General features: G+C 42.3%; 1 protein-coding gene across 4 annotated transcripts in view; it reads right to left on the bottom strand.

Moving 5' to 3' along the window:
- Positions 1 to 2146: 2146 nt before the first annotated feature.
- The window catches only part of ELAVL1 (ELAV like RNA binding protein 1), a 50127-nt gene continuing 34263 nt past the window's right edge, over positions 2147 to 18010 (bottom strand). For 2 of the 4 annotated variants that reach the window (XM_054805471.1, XM_054805472.1), the window contains exon 6: positions 9185 to 15098. In XM_054805471.1, coding sequence (XP_054661446.1) covers positions 14774 to 15098 — 325 coding nt within the window. In that variant the 3' untranslated portion in view covers positions 9185 to 14773. The other 2 variants (XM_054805473.1, XM_054805474.1) reach the window with 2 other exon arrangements.

Below are 18010 nucleotides of genomic sequence, written 5' to 3' on the forward strand. Positions count from 1 at the left end.
CGTTTCACCGCATCCTCAACCTACACGACACCTTCGCTTCCGCTCGTGTCCCGTCCCCAGCTAGAAAAACACCAAACGGCTCAACCGGTTCATTGTCAGAACAAGAAAAGCAGGATGGTTCAGTTAAAACTAACAGCATGTCCAAAGGCTTGGGCCCTTATCTGTTCCCTTGTCATTGATGATAGCTCAACAGCAACGTCACGCGCTGCACCTGGGAACAGGAGCTCCAAAAAAGCTTCTCTGCAAGCGCTCACTCCAGCCGGGCTGGGAGAGAAATCACTAACGGGCCATTCTGAGCCTCCCCGCTTCCACACCGCCTGCGCAACCGACCCCTGAACAACCACGTGCACCAGGATTTCCAAGTTCTTCTCAAAAACCTTCCATTACATTTTCATAAAAGAGCACGTAGATTGCCAAATCCTGTCCTAGAATGACTTCCTCGCTCGCAGCGCTCTGCGTTTCCTAGCCAAAGGATACAGACCAATGGCAGACGTAGGTGGTGTAAACGGACCCCTCGTGTTATCAGCTTCTTGAGAGCTTCGGTCCTGTGTCACAAGATGCTGCAAAGCATTGGGACCGGTGCTGTTTAACATCTTTGTCGGTGACATGGGCAGTGGGATCGAGCGCACCCTCAGCAAGTTTGCCAATGACACCAAGCTGTGTGGTGGGTCGACACGCTGGAGGGAAGGGATGCCATCCAAAGGGACCTGGACAGGCTGGAGAGGTGGGCCCATGTGAACCTCATGAAGTTCAACAAGGCCAAGTGCAAGGTCCTGCACATGGGTCGGGGCAATCCCAAGCACAACTACAGGCTGGGCAGAGAATAGATGGAGAGCAGCCCTGAGGAGAAGGACTTGGGAGTGTTGGGGGACAAGAAGTTCACCATGACCCAGCAATGTGTGCCCGCAGCCCAGAAAGCCAACTGTGTCCTGGGCTGCATCCCCAGCAGCGTGAGCAGCAGGTTGAGGGAGGGGATTCTGCCCCTCTGCTCCGCTCTGGTGAGACCCCCCTGCAGTTCTGCATCCAGCTCTGGGGTCCCCAGCACAAGGAGGACATGGACCTACAAGAAAACTGGACAGGGACTGTTTACATGGACATGTAGTGATAGGACAAGGTGGAATGGCCTTAAGCTGAAGGAGGGGAGATTTAGATTAGATGTAAGAATCATACAATCATAGAATCCCAGACTGGTTTGCGTTGGAAGGGACCCCACAGCCCACCCAGTGCCACCCCTGCCATGGGCAGGGACACCCTCCACTAGCCCAGGTTGCCCAAAGCCCCATCCAACCTGGCCTTGAACACTGCCAGGGAGCCAGGGGCAGCCACAGCTTCTCTGGGCAACCTGTGCCAGGGCCTCACCGCCCTCACAGACATCTATGAGGTTGCCCAGAGAAGCAGAAATGAAATTAAGTCTCTCTCTATCCCACCTCAGAGCATCCAAGGAAAAACTCCTCCGCTTCCTGATCTTTTACACGTCTTTCCTTGCTAACCAGTCCTCCCCCACCCTCATTTACTCTTTTTTTTTCTCCTTTTAATAGTTTGCGTTGGATTTTTTCCAGTGCGTTTTGGTTTGGGGTTTGTGGTTTGGGTTTTTTTGCCAGGAACACGGACTGATGATCATAGCAGCAATTCTGACTAAGAAGCAACTCCAACTGTCCTTCACATCCGGGTAGTCCACCTTCTAGCGCAGCTGGCTTCCCTGAAGAGCTCCTCCAGTTTCCACAAGCCGCCCAGCTGACGCCACGCATGCAAAGCATGTTCCAGCACATCTTCTGATGGCAGTGCCACCTGGAGCAGCCCAAGCTCACCTGCTTGATCCCACCCTTCAGCAGTGCTGGTATGTATATCCCCATGGGACTACAGGGAAAACTGATCCAAGAACTGAGCCAGGTTTAAAGTAACCGCTGGCGAGGCTTATCTTTTGTTTAACTCCTACCAACGGTTTTATCAGCACAAATAAGATGATGGTGGAGGGTTGGTATGATGCTGGAGATTAGAGTGTTTATAACGACACCATCACTTAAAACCATATCCAGAACTCACCTTTGGAGTCTCATTTATGCCTACAATGACATTCAGTTATTACTTTTTGGGGACCTGAATACATAAAATCCTCTCAGAATACAAAAACATTTTTGAAGCCATATCACATCATGTCATTTTAATAACCTATTAAGCTTTGACACAAACATAGCGCGAACAGCGAGAAAGTGCAGCCGTTGTAAAGATCTTCTCGTTCAGGTAGCTCCAACAAGGAGCAGATGGACGGCCGTGGGCTGACAGCACTGCTCCAGCAGCAGCAGCAGCACTGTCCTGCAGGCGAGACAATCCGGTCTAGCACATATACTACAAAAGACTAAAACATTTCTTGAGCAAAACCATTTCATCCCTGTTCATATTAGGGCGTCACACCTCTTTTCCTCCTTCGGTTTGTAGAGCAAAACGTTTGTTACGGATGAGATGATGCTCACCTTCCTCACCGAGCAAAGGGGTGAACTGGCTGTGCTCTCCCTGCCCCACACTGCGCACTGCCGCTACTGCCCCAGAGAGATCTTCCTTTCACTGTGCTTAACACCCAGCAGAGACCGTCACAGAGTTACTCTTCACAGAAGGAGTGTTTCACAAATTATGCCAGGCTGCCTTAATGCCACCAATTCAACAAGAAGTCTGTCCTTTTCCCTTTTTATTCTTTCTTGGATATGACCAGCTTGCATTATTCCCTCACCCAAACCCAGAACGTATACCGACAAAGGAACTGGGAAATCGGACTCCAGGCAGCGGATACCAGAGCTGTTCTTCCATAAGGTCAGCGCGTGTGACAGGAACGTGGAGAGGCCAAATTCAGGGCAAACATTCCTTCATCAAGGCCACCAGCCGTCCAACAGCACGCAAGGCTCAGACCTGCCCAGCTGTACGCCAAGACCGGGAGGAAAGCACAAAGCTTCAAAACACGATTCCATCTTGTGCTGCATCTCTTGCGCTGCCTTTGAGAATTACTGTGTTTAAGTAACATAGGATGCAAATCAGGACAGCCAGAACGCTCCCTAGAACTATCACAGCGCTGGAGACACCGCTGCCCAGGAATCAACCAACTCGTGCAAGTCCTTAAAAACCAGCTGAGCAACTGAGCAAGGCAAAGACATCAAGGTAGGTACCACCTCAGATCTTAACTTTGCCTTGTTCATAAAAGAAGCGCTTAAGACCCCAGGGGCCAGGCTTCTGTACGTTTTATCTAAGCTAGCGCCAGCAGCCGGGGTGTCTATCCTGGAATCCAGGGACAGGGCGGGGGGAGCAGGGCCCGGCGGCGCACCCCAGGCAATGGCGCTGCGTGCCACGGCACGTGCGGTCAGCCACTGCCGCTTCACTAGAACCACAGTCCTTCTTGAAGCTGAATTGTCTCTTCCTTCCTCCATTCCTGCAGTAAGAAAGGATTAAAACATTAAGGCCCATAAAATAGGGTAAAAACAGAAGGGGGGGGGGGGGAACAACCATGTAGTAAAGGTGGCTTAAAACAGAATGAAAATCATTTCAGAAGTCACTGACTCCCAAAGAAATCTCATGGGGAGAAGTGAATGGGAGGTGCTCCCTGAAAAGCAGTGATACTGTGCATTACAGGACCACTGTCGAGAAATGTTAAGATACAGTATACAGATGTGGCCATTTTTTATAGAGTTATTTCAAAAGAAACTTTAGAAAAAATTTGGATGTTAAATTTTTACCCAGCTGAAGATTAATTTTCTTAAACTTCCACAGCTTGCTCATCACATTACCGTACTATTGTTAACAATACCTTCTAACTATAAAGTTTTATATGAACTTGAATTTTTAAGGATATATATCTTTGTATGAATTACTTTTATACTGTGTAGACATGTAGAATAGCATATATGTGCATATACAGCAGATACACAACGCTAATACATACAATTAACAGATACATATATATTCTAAACAAACCATCTATACAGTCTACATGCATTTTAATACGCACACAGGTACTTATATGTGTGTACACATATGAACATATACGCATACTGTGTCTCTCTGCTCCTTCTGCTTTGCATCTTTCATCTCGGACAGAAAGGTGAAGCAGGATATATGGTTACAAAAATGTTGCATCCCAAATTTTGCAAGTCTGCTTTGAGTGAGAGCAAAACCATTTGTGCCACGACTCTAGAGAAGCACACGAGCTTACTTACCAGGGCCGTTCCTAGGCTGCAATACAGCCTTGAAATCCTGAAAGTGCGAGTGCACGCTCCTTCCGTGATACCTGAGCTGGAGCCTACCGAAGTCTATGAGGAGGCGGCAGCTCAGCACGGTTTATACCGACCCAACACTGCTCCTAAGCCAAACAATTTCGGCTCTGCTCTCCTTTCTTTGTAGCATGCACGGGCTGGACTTGGGGGCAGAATCTGTTCCAACATATTCAAACAGAATTTCAGTTAAAGTAAGTTTAAGAGGTCCACTGATACCGACTCAAAGAATACAGGAAGCCCCAAACTCATTTTTATTAAACTCAGTGAAGTTCCTTGTACGTTCTAGTTTAAGTTGAGAACGTGCTCTTTAATAAGCACTCCAGCTACAGTTCTGCAGAAAAAGTCAATCCATTTTGAAAAGTTCAACATTTAAAGCATTCCATGCAATGCTTGTAACTGAAACAAAATACAGATTTTATTTAACTGTGACAAATTTTCTTTAAATTAATTGTTGCAAAAAAAAAAAACCTGCCAATGAGATGTTAGTAGAAGTTATGTTCTGACAAACTAGATTCAGATTCACAATTTGCTAAATTCACTGTTTCTATACATACATACTTTTTTTAAAAAAATAAAAAAAAAGCACGTCACAGTGCAAAGAGTGAAGCATCACTATTTATTCACCTTCATCCAACTGCACGGGTCACACACACACACACACAAAAATTACCCCAAACGTTCCACCTTTCCTTCCAGTCTCCCGCTGTCAGCAAGCAATAAAAGCAGAAGACAGTTTAAGAAAAAGAAAGGTTGCTTCAAAAATCAAGCAGCAAAAGGAGAGGAGCTACCGCGGGAAGAGGCAGGGCCCCCCCGACACGCAACTTCTCGGGGTGCTGGGGAAGCACGAGGGGAACGGAGACAGGGCAGTGGGATGGTGCCGGGCTTAACGTGCTTTCCTTAAATAGCTGCTCACTGCCAGCGCTGCAGGCAGAATCCTGACCTAAACACACCAGTAACATGACCCAGGAGGACCTTTCTTAATACTAATATTTTTCCAGGTTTCTTTTTTTTTTTTTAAAGATAGGAGATACGGAGAAAAATATGAAGACAGGATGAAGTTTTTTTCTACTGTGTTTCCTGACATACCAGCAAGATGGAAATCTGTACAGTTTAACACCTTTTTTTTTTTTTTTTTAATTCCTTCTTTCCCCCCCTCCCTAACATGCTGCTAATGAAGGGGTTAAATTTAACAGTAGGATACCCCAACAGCCCGCAGAGCAAGTAGGGGAAGAGTCTAAAGCCAGGGAGTCTATCGGGAATTTTACAAAACCAGAATCTCCACCTGTGGGTTAACAGATCTACAATAACAGCTTTGGTTTGGTTTTGAAAAAACAGCCATTTCTGAGAGGGGCCCAGATTTCACGTGGCCATATTTTGTTATTAAGCTTTCTGGTGGTTAATATGCATTTTCCCTCATGATTTTTCATAGAAGAAAAATCTGGAAAATACAATGGTGGTCAGAATGAACCTGCGCGAAGCGAATCACACAGGACTAACATCTGGTGGGAGTAAGAATGGAGAAGTTGCCCCAGCTCCATCCAAAGGAAAACCCAGGAAAGGTCTAAAATTCTGCACTGGTGATTAAGCATTCTGGATTACAACAGATGCTGCACATTCAATGACCCTTTGTTATACTGTAGTAACAGAAAATGCTTGTTTCTGCTCTTTATCAGTTTAGCACAAAGAATAATTCCAACCTGGTGAACAGTGCTGGACTGAGCAATTCCCAGAGCAAGAAAAAATAACGGGAAATTTAGTTTTCCACTGCATCGAGATGCCTGAGCTGACGCAGCATTGCCATCCATTCCATGCTAGCATAAATGCGACGCTATTTTTTTTTTTTTTCTTATTTTACATCCCTTTTCACAGGTAAGTCATTAAGAGAAAAATCAGAGCCAATGCCTCAAAAGCATGATAATTAGCCCAGCTCTGACAGAGACGGATAATTTCCGCGACTAAAGAACGCAGCAAGGGACCTGCTCAAACTCAGGAGCCGACTTCATCAAAACTTTAAAAATTCGTGTGGGTGAAAAAGGGAGTAAACACTTGAATGCAGTCTGTTGCGAGCCAGCAGCATACAGGTTCCTTCCGACTGAAAGGACGTGGTTTCACGAGCATTTCTTCAAAAGGTGACGGGCACGGCCTCCCCCACAGCCGTTACACCAGGGCGCCCGTCCTGCCCCAGAGCTGGACGAGGGGACCCAGAGCACCCTGCCTGACCTGAAGGCTGACCGACTGCTTGTTCTCCAGAGCTCTCTGCAAAAGTTTCATACGCATTTCTGAGTAACAGCGTAGCTGGGCTTTGGTTTTAATCAGGATGGACACCATAAGATGGAGGGAACAACTTTTTTTTCCTGAAAAATAAAAAGGAAATCATGCGCTGCCTTTTAATTCCATCTTTCTAATAAGGCTACAAGTAACAAAATCTTTAGTGGCGTAAGCTTGATTAGCCTATTCATGAACACAGCTCAGATTCTTCTGAAAAAATGTCAAATTCCAAATTGCACAATAATAATCCAATTCCTGCAGGAAAAAAAAGACAAAATATGAACAATTAAGTAAAAGCCTAATTCTATTTTGAAGTACATCACCTTTCATCATGGATCATTTAAAAACATCATGACTATGTTCCAAACAAGTACTCAACAAAAACAGTAATGAACATGTGGCGAAAGTACAAAACTCCTTTGCACTATTGACAGAGAATTTCATTTAACACTAGCGTAAAGTATCTAGGCGTGGTTTCATTTAATTTTGAAAATACCATATAGAAAACAATGCTCATAATTCCATCCACAGGATTCTACAAAGCTGCTGCTTCATTCAACAAATCTTTGAACTGTTTCAATATGAAAATTCCAATTTTTCAAATTGCTCAAAAATCATTGCAGAAAATTTCCAAGCACTTGAACTGAAGCACAACCAAAGTATGAACTTGGTACATTTTTGCAGTTATTTCTAAAGTTAATTTACATAAGTAGTCTCAAAATAACACAATGGGATTCAACTTCATTTTAGACATTTGGAAAGCAGTGTCATACTTTATTTAAAATAAACCCATGTAAAAACAAAGTTTAAATGAAAATGGTACCTGAAAAATAAATTATTTGATATAAAACAAATCAATAACTTAAAAACACACTAAATATACAAAATGTTTAACCATATACTGTACAGTATGGAAAACAATTGATAAAACCTTCTGTCCCACAAACAGATTAATTTATAAACAAAAGATTACATAAGTTAAGGGAAATTAAATCAATAAAAAGACTAGAAGTACAGTATTATTCAAAATTACTGGTCAAATAAAGGTTTATCCCAACTTATGTTTCAAATGTCTCAAGTCATTTTCTTCTCAATGACCAAGTGAAAAAGTTCAGCTGTACCACTGAAAAGTTGCTCAAAAAATGTTTAAAAATAAGGAACAACAGTATGAGAATAAAGATTCTAAACCATGAACACAGTAGCAGTTTTTCAAGGTTTCAGGTGGCAGTTCTATTGTTACTGATTTTCCATCATTATCAACAAAAAGAACTGAAGTGCTGAAAATTCCACTCAACAGAAAAATATTTCTAGTTCAACCTTTGTGTTTCACCACGTGTGATATATAACAAATAACCGCAGCAAGACTGAAGAAAACAACAACAGGATTTAAAGTCAAATCCACTCACTGGGTGTTGTGTTTTGCTTTAAAGACCATAATGGCTTCAACTGGTTTTTAAATCATGCAGAAGGAGAAAGCAACACTTAAAAGTTTTGTTCAGTTTTACTACATAAGACTACTACAAAAAAAAAGCAATCACAAAAATGACGCTGTAGTACCTGATTAATCTAAGAGTAGAAGCTTTCGGAAATTAACTGCGATATTCAATTCTGCCGGCCGCGTCAGGGGAGAAGTCGCACAATACGCGGGTACCGCCTCTTACAAGAGGGAGGTAATTGCGACCCTTTTTATGACCTCCGCGTTTTTAAATTAATAAGTAGAAAACCAATAAGGTATCATAAACATAGAAAATAAACGCTAGCCTTTTGATCTTCGTATTTATCAGTCCTATTGTGCTGAGTACCCAACACTGACAAGTGCAGAGCTGCGTCAGAGGAACTTGCCTACGGCAGAGAAAGACTCTTCTGCTTCCAAACGTAGAGGTTCAAGTACCTCGGCTGACAAATTCAGGTCTGGGAAAACCAACAAGTGCGGCTCCACTAAGGGAGCTGTGTTTTCTTACGCTAAATGTGAATTTGGTCCCTTCGCTCTAAAGCTATTCTTAGGAGCCTAAAAGTAGAAACGTTACAATAAGGTGCTTCACTGACAGCGTTTCAAAGGACAAGTTTCCTCATTAGGGAAGTCAAAAATACAGTAACCTTACGACAGAGGTAGTGTTAGGACAAATTGCTCTGCGTCTGACTTCTGCGCTTGAATCGCGAGATCACCGTCAGTAGTTCACAAAAAGCTGTATGTTAAAAAAAAACCTCCCAAATACCCTAACATTTTGCAGGTAGATGTATCAGAGGACCTACTTTCAATAAACAGTTTATTTTATTATAAGACCTGTTTATTTTGTTAAAAATGTAAACGTGGGGACATTCTCCAAGTTTTTTTTAAAAGCACACATGTAACTATAAACTATCAAAAAATGTAATTTTAGTTACTACAGTTTAGAATACATTGGAAAAAAAAAATCTCCTGAAATATTTGAAGAATCTCTACTTTATTGACCTTACCCAGAACATTAAAGCAACATAAAATTGTAATAAACCTTAGGGACTTAAATACCTTAGGGACACAAAATTATAATAAACCTTAGGACCTTAGGGACCATTCATTTCCAAAACGTAACATTCAAAATAATGGATCACCTTTACAGTTATTTCATCATTTTGGTTTTAACTGCTGAACATTCTTTCTATAAATGCAGCTATGCCAATTTTTTTTTTTTTTTAAGACTTTTAATTGCTTTGTATAAACAACATTACTACAATGTTTAATGCCTCTACAAAACTAGGTGTCCTCTCCATAGTGACACCTTTGGTCATCTGGACAAACGTAAGCGACCATAAACTGACCAACTAGGACTCACTGCAGTGAGAAATTTATCCTACCGTGTACCTCTGAATTTTCAGTGGTTTTCATGCTACCATGATAGAGATGTACTGAAAAAAAAACCAAACCCCAGAACCAACCAAGGGGAAGGAAAAAGGTGTGTGGACACACACCACTGCGGGGATGCGGCTCTGGGCAGTGGCGTTTCCTGACTTCTCCTTCCACCCTCAAAGATGGATCCTCCCGTGCTGCTCAGCCCCAGATCTAGAGCAGAAGCGAAGGGATTGGCAAAGCTGGGCACAGGAGGCGACAGTAACTGCATCGGCTCGGCTCCCCTCCCTCTACGCAGAGGAGCGGAGCACAGCATCTCCAGTAAACCAAACTTTAGGATGACACAGCTTGAAGAACAAAATAAATTCAACACTTAGAGAACACAGACATCATCTGGAATGGAATGACGAGAGAACTAAACACACTAAGCTGCTTTGATTCTGCTCATGTTTATCGCTTTCCTGATGTTGCCTTCTCCTCATCTGAAGGAACTGTACTTGCCTCTGCCAGCTTATACAAAGTGCACAGACAGGAGCGTTTCCTTTTCTGTATTTACTGTGATATTTCCCTATCTGCAAATGGATAACAGAAGGTTTAAACTGTGATTAGGCTTGTGGCTAGCTTTCTGCACAAGGACGAGTTCCATTCATAGTAGAAATCTGGGAAGCAAATATAAGTTACTGAGCAGGAATAAAAACTTATTAATAATCAACAGACTGGAAAAGACCAAGTCTGAATACAGCCTTTGAGGAATTTTAATTTTCACAAAACTCAGATTTTTTTTTTTTTTTTTTTTTACATACTAAGAAAACCTGATTCTTTTTTATTGCGATTTTTTGGGGTTTGTTTTTTGTTTTTTATTCTAAAGCCCAGAACACCTTCAGAGAAGTTTGGAAAAGGTCTTCAACCACAATCAGGACAGTTTTGCTCTTAACTAAGCATTGTCTCATTTCAGAGTGAAACTCCACAGTCTTGCAAAGAATGAAGACTCATGTGCAGTTTTGGAAGCAGCCCCGTAAGAAGCGTGTTTAGCAGTCATGCCTTGGCCTGGCAAGAGCCTTCTTGCAGAGTCAGATACAAGTATTTAAAAGAAGTGGAGAAAAGGATACGTACTGAGTAAGGGCAGCTGAGCTTCCCTTCCAAAAGAAATACCAAGATAAACCAAAGTGATTCTAAAGCTAAAAGTGACAAAGCAATAATTAAAATACCACCAGACATTCAACAGCTGGTAAAGTTTCCTGAAAAAGATAATTGGTTTAACAGTCAAAGTCCTGAAGGCTGACCAAGCCCCAGGGTATGATCCTGCCCTCGCACAGTAAGCTTTTTTTATTGCCCCAGAAGCCAAGGCTCAAAGGTGACTGATTTGCAGACTGCCTTCCAAAGAAGATGGCTCAGGCCAGGCAAGTGAAACCCCAGGGTGACTCAGCTACGGAAGCAAAGGCCAGTTTCTGCTGAAGCACTAAGGATTCACATGCAAACAAGTTCTGCCTTTGTGAAAGCAAGTGAGTTTCGGACACAAAGCAAACAGGTCCATTTGAAAATAGAGCCCAGCTGAAGCCTGAGAACAGTATTGCTGCTCTTCCCCTTTGCATTCCCAACTGCAGATCTTCAGCTCCGAGGCTAGCTGCCCTGACCGTAAGGGGATGGATGAAGAAGCCTTCTCTCCTCTTTTCTTTTTAAATGCAGGCAGCTAAACTTGTCACTGTGTTTGTCTGTCTGATCGAATAAGCGTAAAATGGAAATAGCGTTGCCCAAACTGCAAGTTCACGAAAGCCAGATTGATCCCTTCAGAAATACTGGCACAGAACCCCACGCCCAGTCCCCAGACACCGTAATTCTCTTCGCCATCTACTCACGAAACCCCGCGACAGCAGCATGGCCTTAACTACGTGCTTTCATCAGGAATTACACGTGATCTGTCAGAAGCAGATACCTGGGGGCATCCTGTGAGGCTTCTAACCTAAAGGACCCCAAAACAGTCCCATTGTATCTCCAGTGTGGACCATCAAAGTTTTTAAAATCGAATCATCACGTCCTAATCCAGCAACCAAGACTTTCTAGTATTCTCTACCTTCTTGAGCCTACTGCATCTCATCAGAAACGAAGAGACCCCTCTGGTTCGAGATAGACCTTTGGTTTTACAAAGATCTTGTAAGCACTGACTGAGACAGAAGCATCACTCGAAAGCAACGACTATTTCATCAAATTAAAGGATGAAAAAGCAGAACATATCTGCAGTTTTTCTAAACTCCCTGAGGATTAAGAGGCCAAAACCTCTCTTGAAACAGGCATGTTCAGGGGAGAGCTTCAAAGGCGGGTGTGCTGGATGATGCGATAAGGAAACCAGTTGCTCATACCTTTTGGGCAGAACAACTGCTGGCAGATTACTTGTTGTTAGAATTTAGTTTCCACTTCCAGAAGTTTCCTTTTGCTCTTTACTAGTAGGATGCATGGGCTATCGTTTAGGACCAAAAGCATCAAGAATACATACACAATTTTGTCTTGACTTCAGCTATTTATGCTGAGTATTTATTGACTGTTAGAATGGTGCAGACCGTATGCAGACAGTATCAGCTCTTGATATCGGAGCAGGATCTTTTTCTTCCTCTTTTCTGACTCAAGCAGCAATGCTTTGCTCACATAAATTGCCTGGTAACTATTTTCAGAGCAACTATCAAAGGAAGCTTAACTAAAAGATGTTTTCATACCACTACTGAAACAATATCCTGTGTTTCCTTCTTATTTAGCAAAGAAGGAGAGATGGAAAAAGAGGGAAGCAGTCAAGATGACAGTAATGCCAAAAAGGCTCCATGAAAAGTTTTTTAAAAAAAGTGAACACGTGGTAAGCTCACAGCAGCGTGCTGCTGATACGGTTGCAATGGCCAGTGCACTTGTAATGCTTACTGATGCAAAGTCACATTTAGGGTGTCATTCACTGGAAGTCTGAAGCCCAATCTAAATGCTGCGATAAAATGGCAACTCCCATTTTGTTTGAAAATTAATCTTACATGAAATAAGGCAAGAGAGAACGACAGGAAATTGGAAACGCCTGCAGACCCACTCCTGTGGAAGAGGACAGTGTGAGCTTAAGAGGTGATGTGACACGGTAAGAGGACTTCTCTATACTACATAGTTTTAACTTGGGAAAAATCCCCTGAATGCTTCTGAATCTCTCCTTGTACACAAAAGAAGTATTAGAAAAAGAAGTGATAAATGAGTGATGATAAATTGGTGGAAACATCTGCAACAGACATTGGAATAGACAGCCGGAATGCACACTTTAGATGGTGGGAGTTGGGTGGTTGCTTTGTCACAGCCACTGTTTTACAGACCATCGTGCTTCTCAAAAGATGGTAGAGCGAACAGGACCGGCAGGAAAGGCAAGGCTGAATGTATTAATAGCAAAAATCCCACTTACATGCGCTGCACACAAGCTCAAAAACAGTGGGAGGCTGCTCACAGTGCCAAGGCCTATCTGTACGGCGTTAAGTATGCCATAGGCAGCTCCAGAAATATCAGCAACAGCATTTCCTAGACAGTGCTGAAGGTAATGGAGATGGGCAGCCAGTTCAGCCGCAGCGCGCAGAGCAGCTGATGCAGATGACTTCGGGCTGTGCAAGACTGGAGATCCTGTCGCGGGAAGAGGAGAAATGATTGCGATCACAAGGCAAGGTCGGCTAGGGATGGAGTGATACGAGCAGGCAGCACAGAATGGCCTCTGGAATTTGCAAATAAACTTTGGGACTGGTAGAGGTTCACACAAAAAAGGAGACACTGCAATAAAACTGCCACTCTCCCCATTTTTGCGTTTGCTTGACCTTCTGGCAACTCAACATAAATGCTAGACCTGAAAGCTGCCCAGGCCAAGCGTCCGGTTGTGCACAGGATCTCTACACAACCTTTACCCGACAGAGTAATCCTTTTCAGGTTTCCTACCAAAGAACACCTGCAGGGTTACATCAGCCTGTGGCACATAGTTTCTATGCAACAGATTTATTGTAGTGCTCTTGTTTCGCAACCCTTTTTCTTCTACTCATCTGTCAAAGGAGTAACTTAAAACTCTTAAAGAGGAACTACGGTTCTTTAAAACAACACTCTTTGAAAGCTGGACACTTTGTGCAATACTTAGCAAAAAAATAACAGAAAATAAAAAACAAAACAAAATTTGAGCAAAACAAAATCAAATTTAATGTTCTTAAATGCAAAAGTAAAAACAAACAAAAAACACAAAAAAGCAAAAGAAAATTAACAGAAACAGAACAACTCAAAGTTTCAAGGCAGTCTGCAGAAAACTTGGGGGATTAATCTTTAAATCTACAAATCAAAGGGTTTTTTTGTTAATATCTAACTTGCAAGTAGTAAGTACTTTTCTGCTGAGTGTTCAATAAGTAAAGCTAGTTGTCAAAACAAAATCCTATTAAAATAGAAAAATCTAGCACTCATTAGAAGGGATGCGAGAAATACAATGCTCAAATGTTTATAACTGTTTTTTCTTTACAAAATAGAACTACCAAAGGAATTCAAACTATAATGATCTTTGAAAATGAGTAAGTATCTTGCTGCATTATAATGTACCAGTAAGTAGTGCACCATGCATTAAATATTTGGACAGAAGAGATTCAGTTTGATAAAGTAGCAACATATATTCATTCACACTTTCTTTTTGGAGTTTCATTTTGACTCTGAAATCTTCCCGGAGTTTCTTTGAAACTCTTTGGTCCATTCCTATTAGAAAGTGGGCTTTAAAAGTAATGTTTCTAAAAACTTTGAATTTGACAGCTTGGCCACTGCTCAGTGTGCAACTTACCTCATCAATGGTGTTAAAAGTTATGCTGGCATGCTACTACTTACAAGACCTTGACTTTAAAAAGCCTAATCCTCAACTCGATACGTAGTAACGACTATTAATTGATCAAACAATTTACTGTCAACTGAAACATTAGTATTTCTCAACTTTTCTTCCATACTACCGAGTCTGGGGTAGAAAAGGTCAGGGGAATAGGTAGGAAAAACAACAACATAAAAAACAAGAAAATTAATGAATTCAGCCTGATATTTTTCAGAAAATTCCAGTTTTTGCAGACAACATTCAATGGAACAAATGTTAGTCTCATAAGTGAAAGCATGCTTCAATTTTACCACCATCCAGAGGGTCTAGTTAATGTAATCTACTTAAGATTTCAGGGGATTTTTAACATGTTTTAAATGAAATAACTTAAAGGAACTTAAAATTGGTCTAACATTGTGGGATTTCAAACATTTGAACATGTCAGTTGCATCCCAGAATATAAAACTTTTTCCACTTCTCATTTAGACTAAGACAAACACTTGTGAAAATTGGCGCAAAATGAGTTTTACACTAACAAAAATGTTTCAACTTCTGTCACTCAATTATCTATTCCATACAAAAAGCACGAGCAAGTTATTTGTGGGACTTGTTGGTTTTGAAGGAAACCTGTAAGATTTTGTCCCCCAGGCGGTAGCCATTAAGACTTGCTATGGCCATTGCAGCTTCTTCATAGTTTGTCATGGTCACAAAACCAAAACCTTTGCACTTGTTGGTGTTGAAATCTCGAATAACTTTCACATTGGTAACCGCACCAAAGGGGCCAAACATCTGCCAGAGGATTCCCTCATCAGCATCTTGACCAAGGTTGTAGATGAAGATACACCAGCCAGAAGATGCGTTTCCTGGAACATTTACACCAGAAAGCCCACTCATGTGATCTACACCCATAGGAGAGAACCTAGCAAATAAAAAGCACAATATTTCATGTAAAAGTTCAATTCAATTAAGCAAATTAACTTGAATGGGAAGCAACTGAGAATGAATATTTTCTACATGGACATCAAAACCGCCAGAAAGAAATATTTCCCCATTCAAATTGACAATCAAATTGACAGCTGCCAGGAAAAAAAGTTAAGTACTTCAACTACTTTATCAATAGGGAACTTATCCTTAGAAAGAGGTAGGCAACGGAACAGTTGCAAGGCAAAATTACGTGATCATCTTCACAAGGGACCTGCATCGATCTTTGGAACTCAGCTGGGCTGTTAAGAGCGCTCCGTGGCATCAGTGCAGAACTGCTCGAGCACAGATAAGAGGCAACACCTCCCCAGAGTCCCCAGCTTGCTCCAAGCCACCCTCAGGCATCTCCCGCTTACTTCGTTCAAGGAGTTTGCATCCCATATCCTCCTTTTCTTGCCTTTAAAATAGTACATTGGGAACTCTTAAGGGTTTCTTTGGGTTTTGCTGGGGCAGGGGAGGGGGGCGTCTGCTTTTAGGAGTAGAGATTGTGTTAATTTAAATTTCTTTTTCGTGGAACAGAACAAAACCTACTCCCTTTTCCACCATAAGGCAGCAGGTGCAGGCAAACAGTCCCAATACCAGCAGGCTACTAAATAAGCCAGAGTCATGCATACTCACAGCTATTAGGCAGCTAAGGAAATATCAGCACTTCCTCAGTCAATTCTCAGTACCTGGGATGCCCCACATTTCAGCTACAGAATTTAAATCTCAGGTTTGTATTCCTTAATAACAGTTATGCAGATATTCTAACTGCAGGAGCTTTCAAACACCAAAATAGCAAACCACGTTTAAGTACGCAGTTTTACTATTTCTGTATGCACGTATGGTTTTCTTATTAAATTGTTTTTTACTTTTACACCAACTTCATACTAGCAAAACTGACCTGACTGAAATGGGTTTTTTAAATCACCTACCCACTCTTCCTAAATCCTACCTCCTGCATAGTAACCCAGCAGTATTTATGCATATCAAAAAGCAAAAAACCTCTTATTTTTAGGTCTTGCTTTGTATTATTTTCTTTTCTCCTATAACCCACATCTCTAATTCCCTTTTATTCTATTTCTGGTCTCCATCCTAGAAACTCAAAGCTTCAGAATATTTTAATGCAGTATTACAGTTGCACAGCTAAGCACTCAAAGGTCAGGAAATGTGAAAGTTAAGGTAAACACCTCAATTCGATCCCTTGTGCTTATGTATTATTTAAAAATGTGAGGTCACGTGATTGTAGAAATATAATTATACTATACCAGGGGTTCCCAAACTGTGGTGTACCACTGGTGATATGCAAACCACTTAAAAGCGGTACACGTGCTGCTCTCTGCCAAGAACATGGCGGTGGCAGTTCCTGATTCTCTGCTGACCTGGAGAAAACAGGGAACGGATGTCTGGGCAGTGAATGCTGCATTAAGTGCCAAACACCTCCCCACTCACTTTTCCTTGCCCTGCATTAAGAGAGGAGCTGCTGCTGTCTGTATACAGAAGGGAGGGCTCAAGGCAATGTGTATCAGAAGGAAGGGGAGCAGAGCTGCAGCAGCACACGCATACACACAGGGAAGTCAGCGCACGTTCAGCGTGGCACTTCGGTTGATGCACTCATACGAGAGAACCACTCAGTCACCATCTCCCCGCCCCAGGCTCTCCGGTGCTCAAAGGGAGCTCATTTCTGTGGACACCTGAGCTGTCAGACCCTCCTGTGCCCGGCGCGGGGGGACTCTCGGGGTACAGACCCTTCCCCTCCATCACCCGCTAGTGCTGCCGACTGCCTGGAGGCGGCCAGAGCTGAGCTGGCTGCCTGACGCTGGGTTTAGAGACGGTGTGGGCACACCTGAGCTCACGCTGCACATACTCACTGCTGCTGCCACTGTTGGCCAGCCCCAAGCACATCCAAGTTTGGGAATCCTTGTACTACAGTAAACTGAAAAAGCAGTTAAGAGTATCAGAACGTGAATGAGACGCACTAATTGTGTGATCTGATGATTATGTGACATATCTACTATTTATTTTGCTTTTATATAAAAATGTTCCTGTGTTTGCATGCTTTATACGCTTACTTTTTCTGACAGACACCTTCAGCTCTGTAGCTTCTTTCAATTTGAATAATGATCTGGTAGGATGTATTTATCGTAATATCTGGATGGTTTTCATCTCAACAGATCACCAGTCTTGGGTTCCTGCTCACATGTATGGGGAGCAGAAAAATCACTAAGCTCAGAATCGCACGGTGTTGGTTCCAGCAGTCAGTGTAGCCCTGAACCTGCTTGCTATAAAGCCTCAGGCTCTGCCCACAAGCCCAGAACAACAGTACAGCAAGGACTGGAAACGCTTGTAGAAGAGCAGCTGGGGGTTGAACGCAGGAAGACAACAAATCTAAACGCATATTACAGGCAAAATAATTTAAAATAGCAAGTACCTCTGTTCTTTGCATACACTAGTTTTCAAACAGATTCTCCTTCCTCTCTTCCTGCTTTGACTCACAAAAATGTTACAGGTTTATTAAAAAACCAAAACAACCCAGGGTAAAAACAACCCTAAAAGACTAGAAAAGTAATTTCAGAATAAAACAACCGTAGGAAATATCACCCCACACATAGTATCTTTCTTACCCAGATCTAAGATGATTCTAAAGTGAAGCTATACTTCGCAAACATATTAAGAAACCTTCACAGAAGTTTCTGGTTGGTTAAAAAGCAACCATCAAAAAAAAAAATCTGCAAAAGTGACAGTACACATGCTTTAGGACTAGACCTACGTGGAAGGCTAAATTTACATTTAGACTTGCATCCACCTGGAAGCGTCGCACATGACATCTGGCAGGAGAGCGCTCACACCCTGAGCAGAGCGGGCTCCTAC

The sequence above is a fragment of the Grus americana genome, chromosome 28, assembly GCF_028858705.1.
Source record: "Grus americana isolate bGruAme1 chromosome 28, bGruAme1.mat, whole genome shotgun sequence".
Taxonomy (NCBI): Eukaryota; Metazoa; Chordata; class Aves; order Gruiformes; family Gruidae; genus Grus; species Grus americana.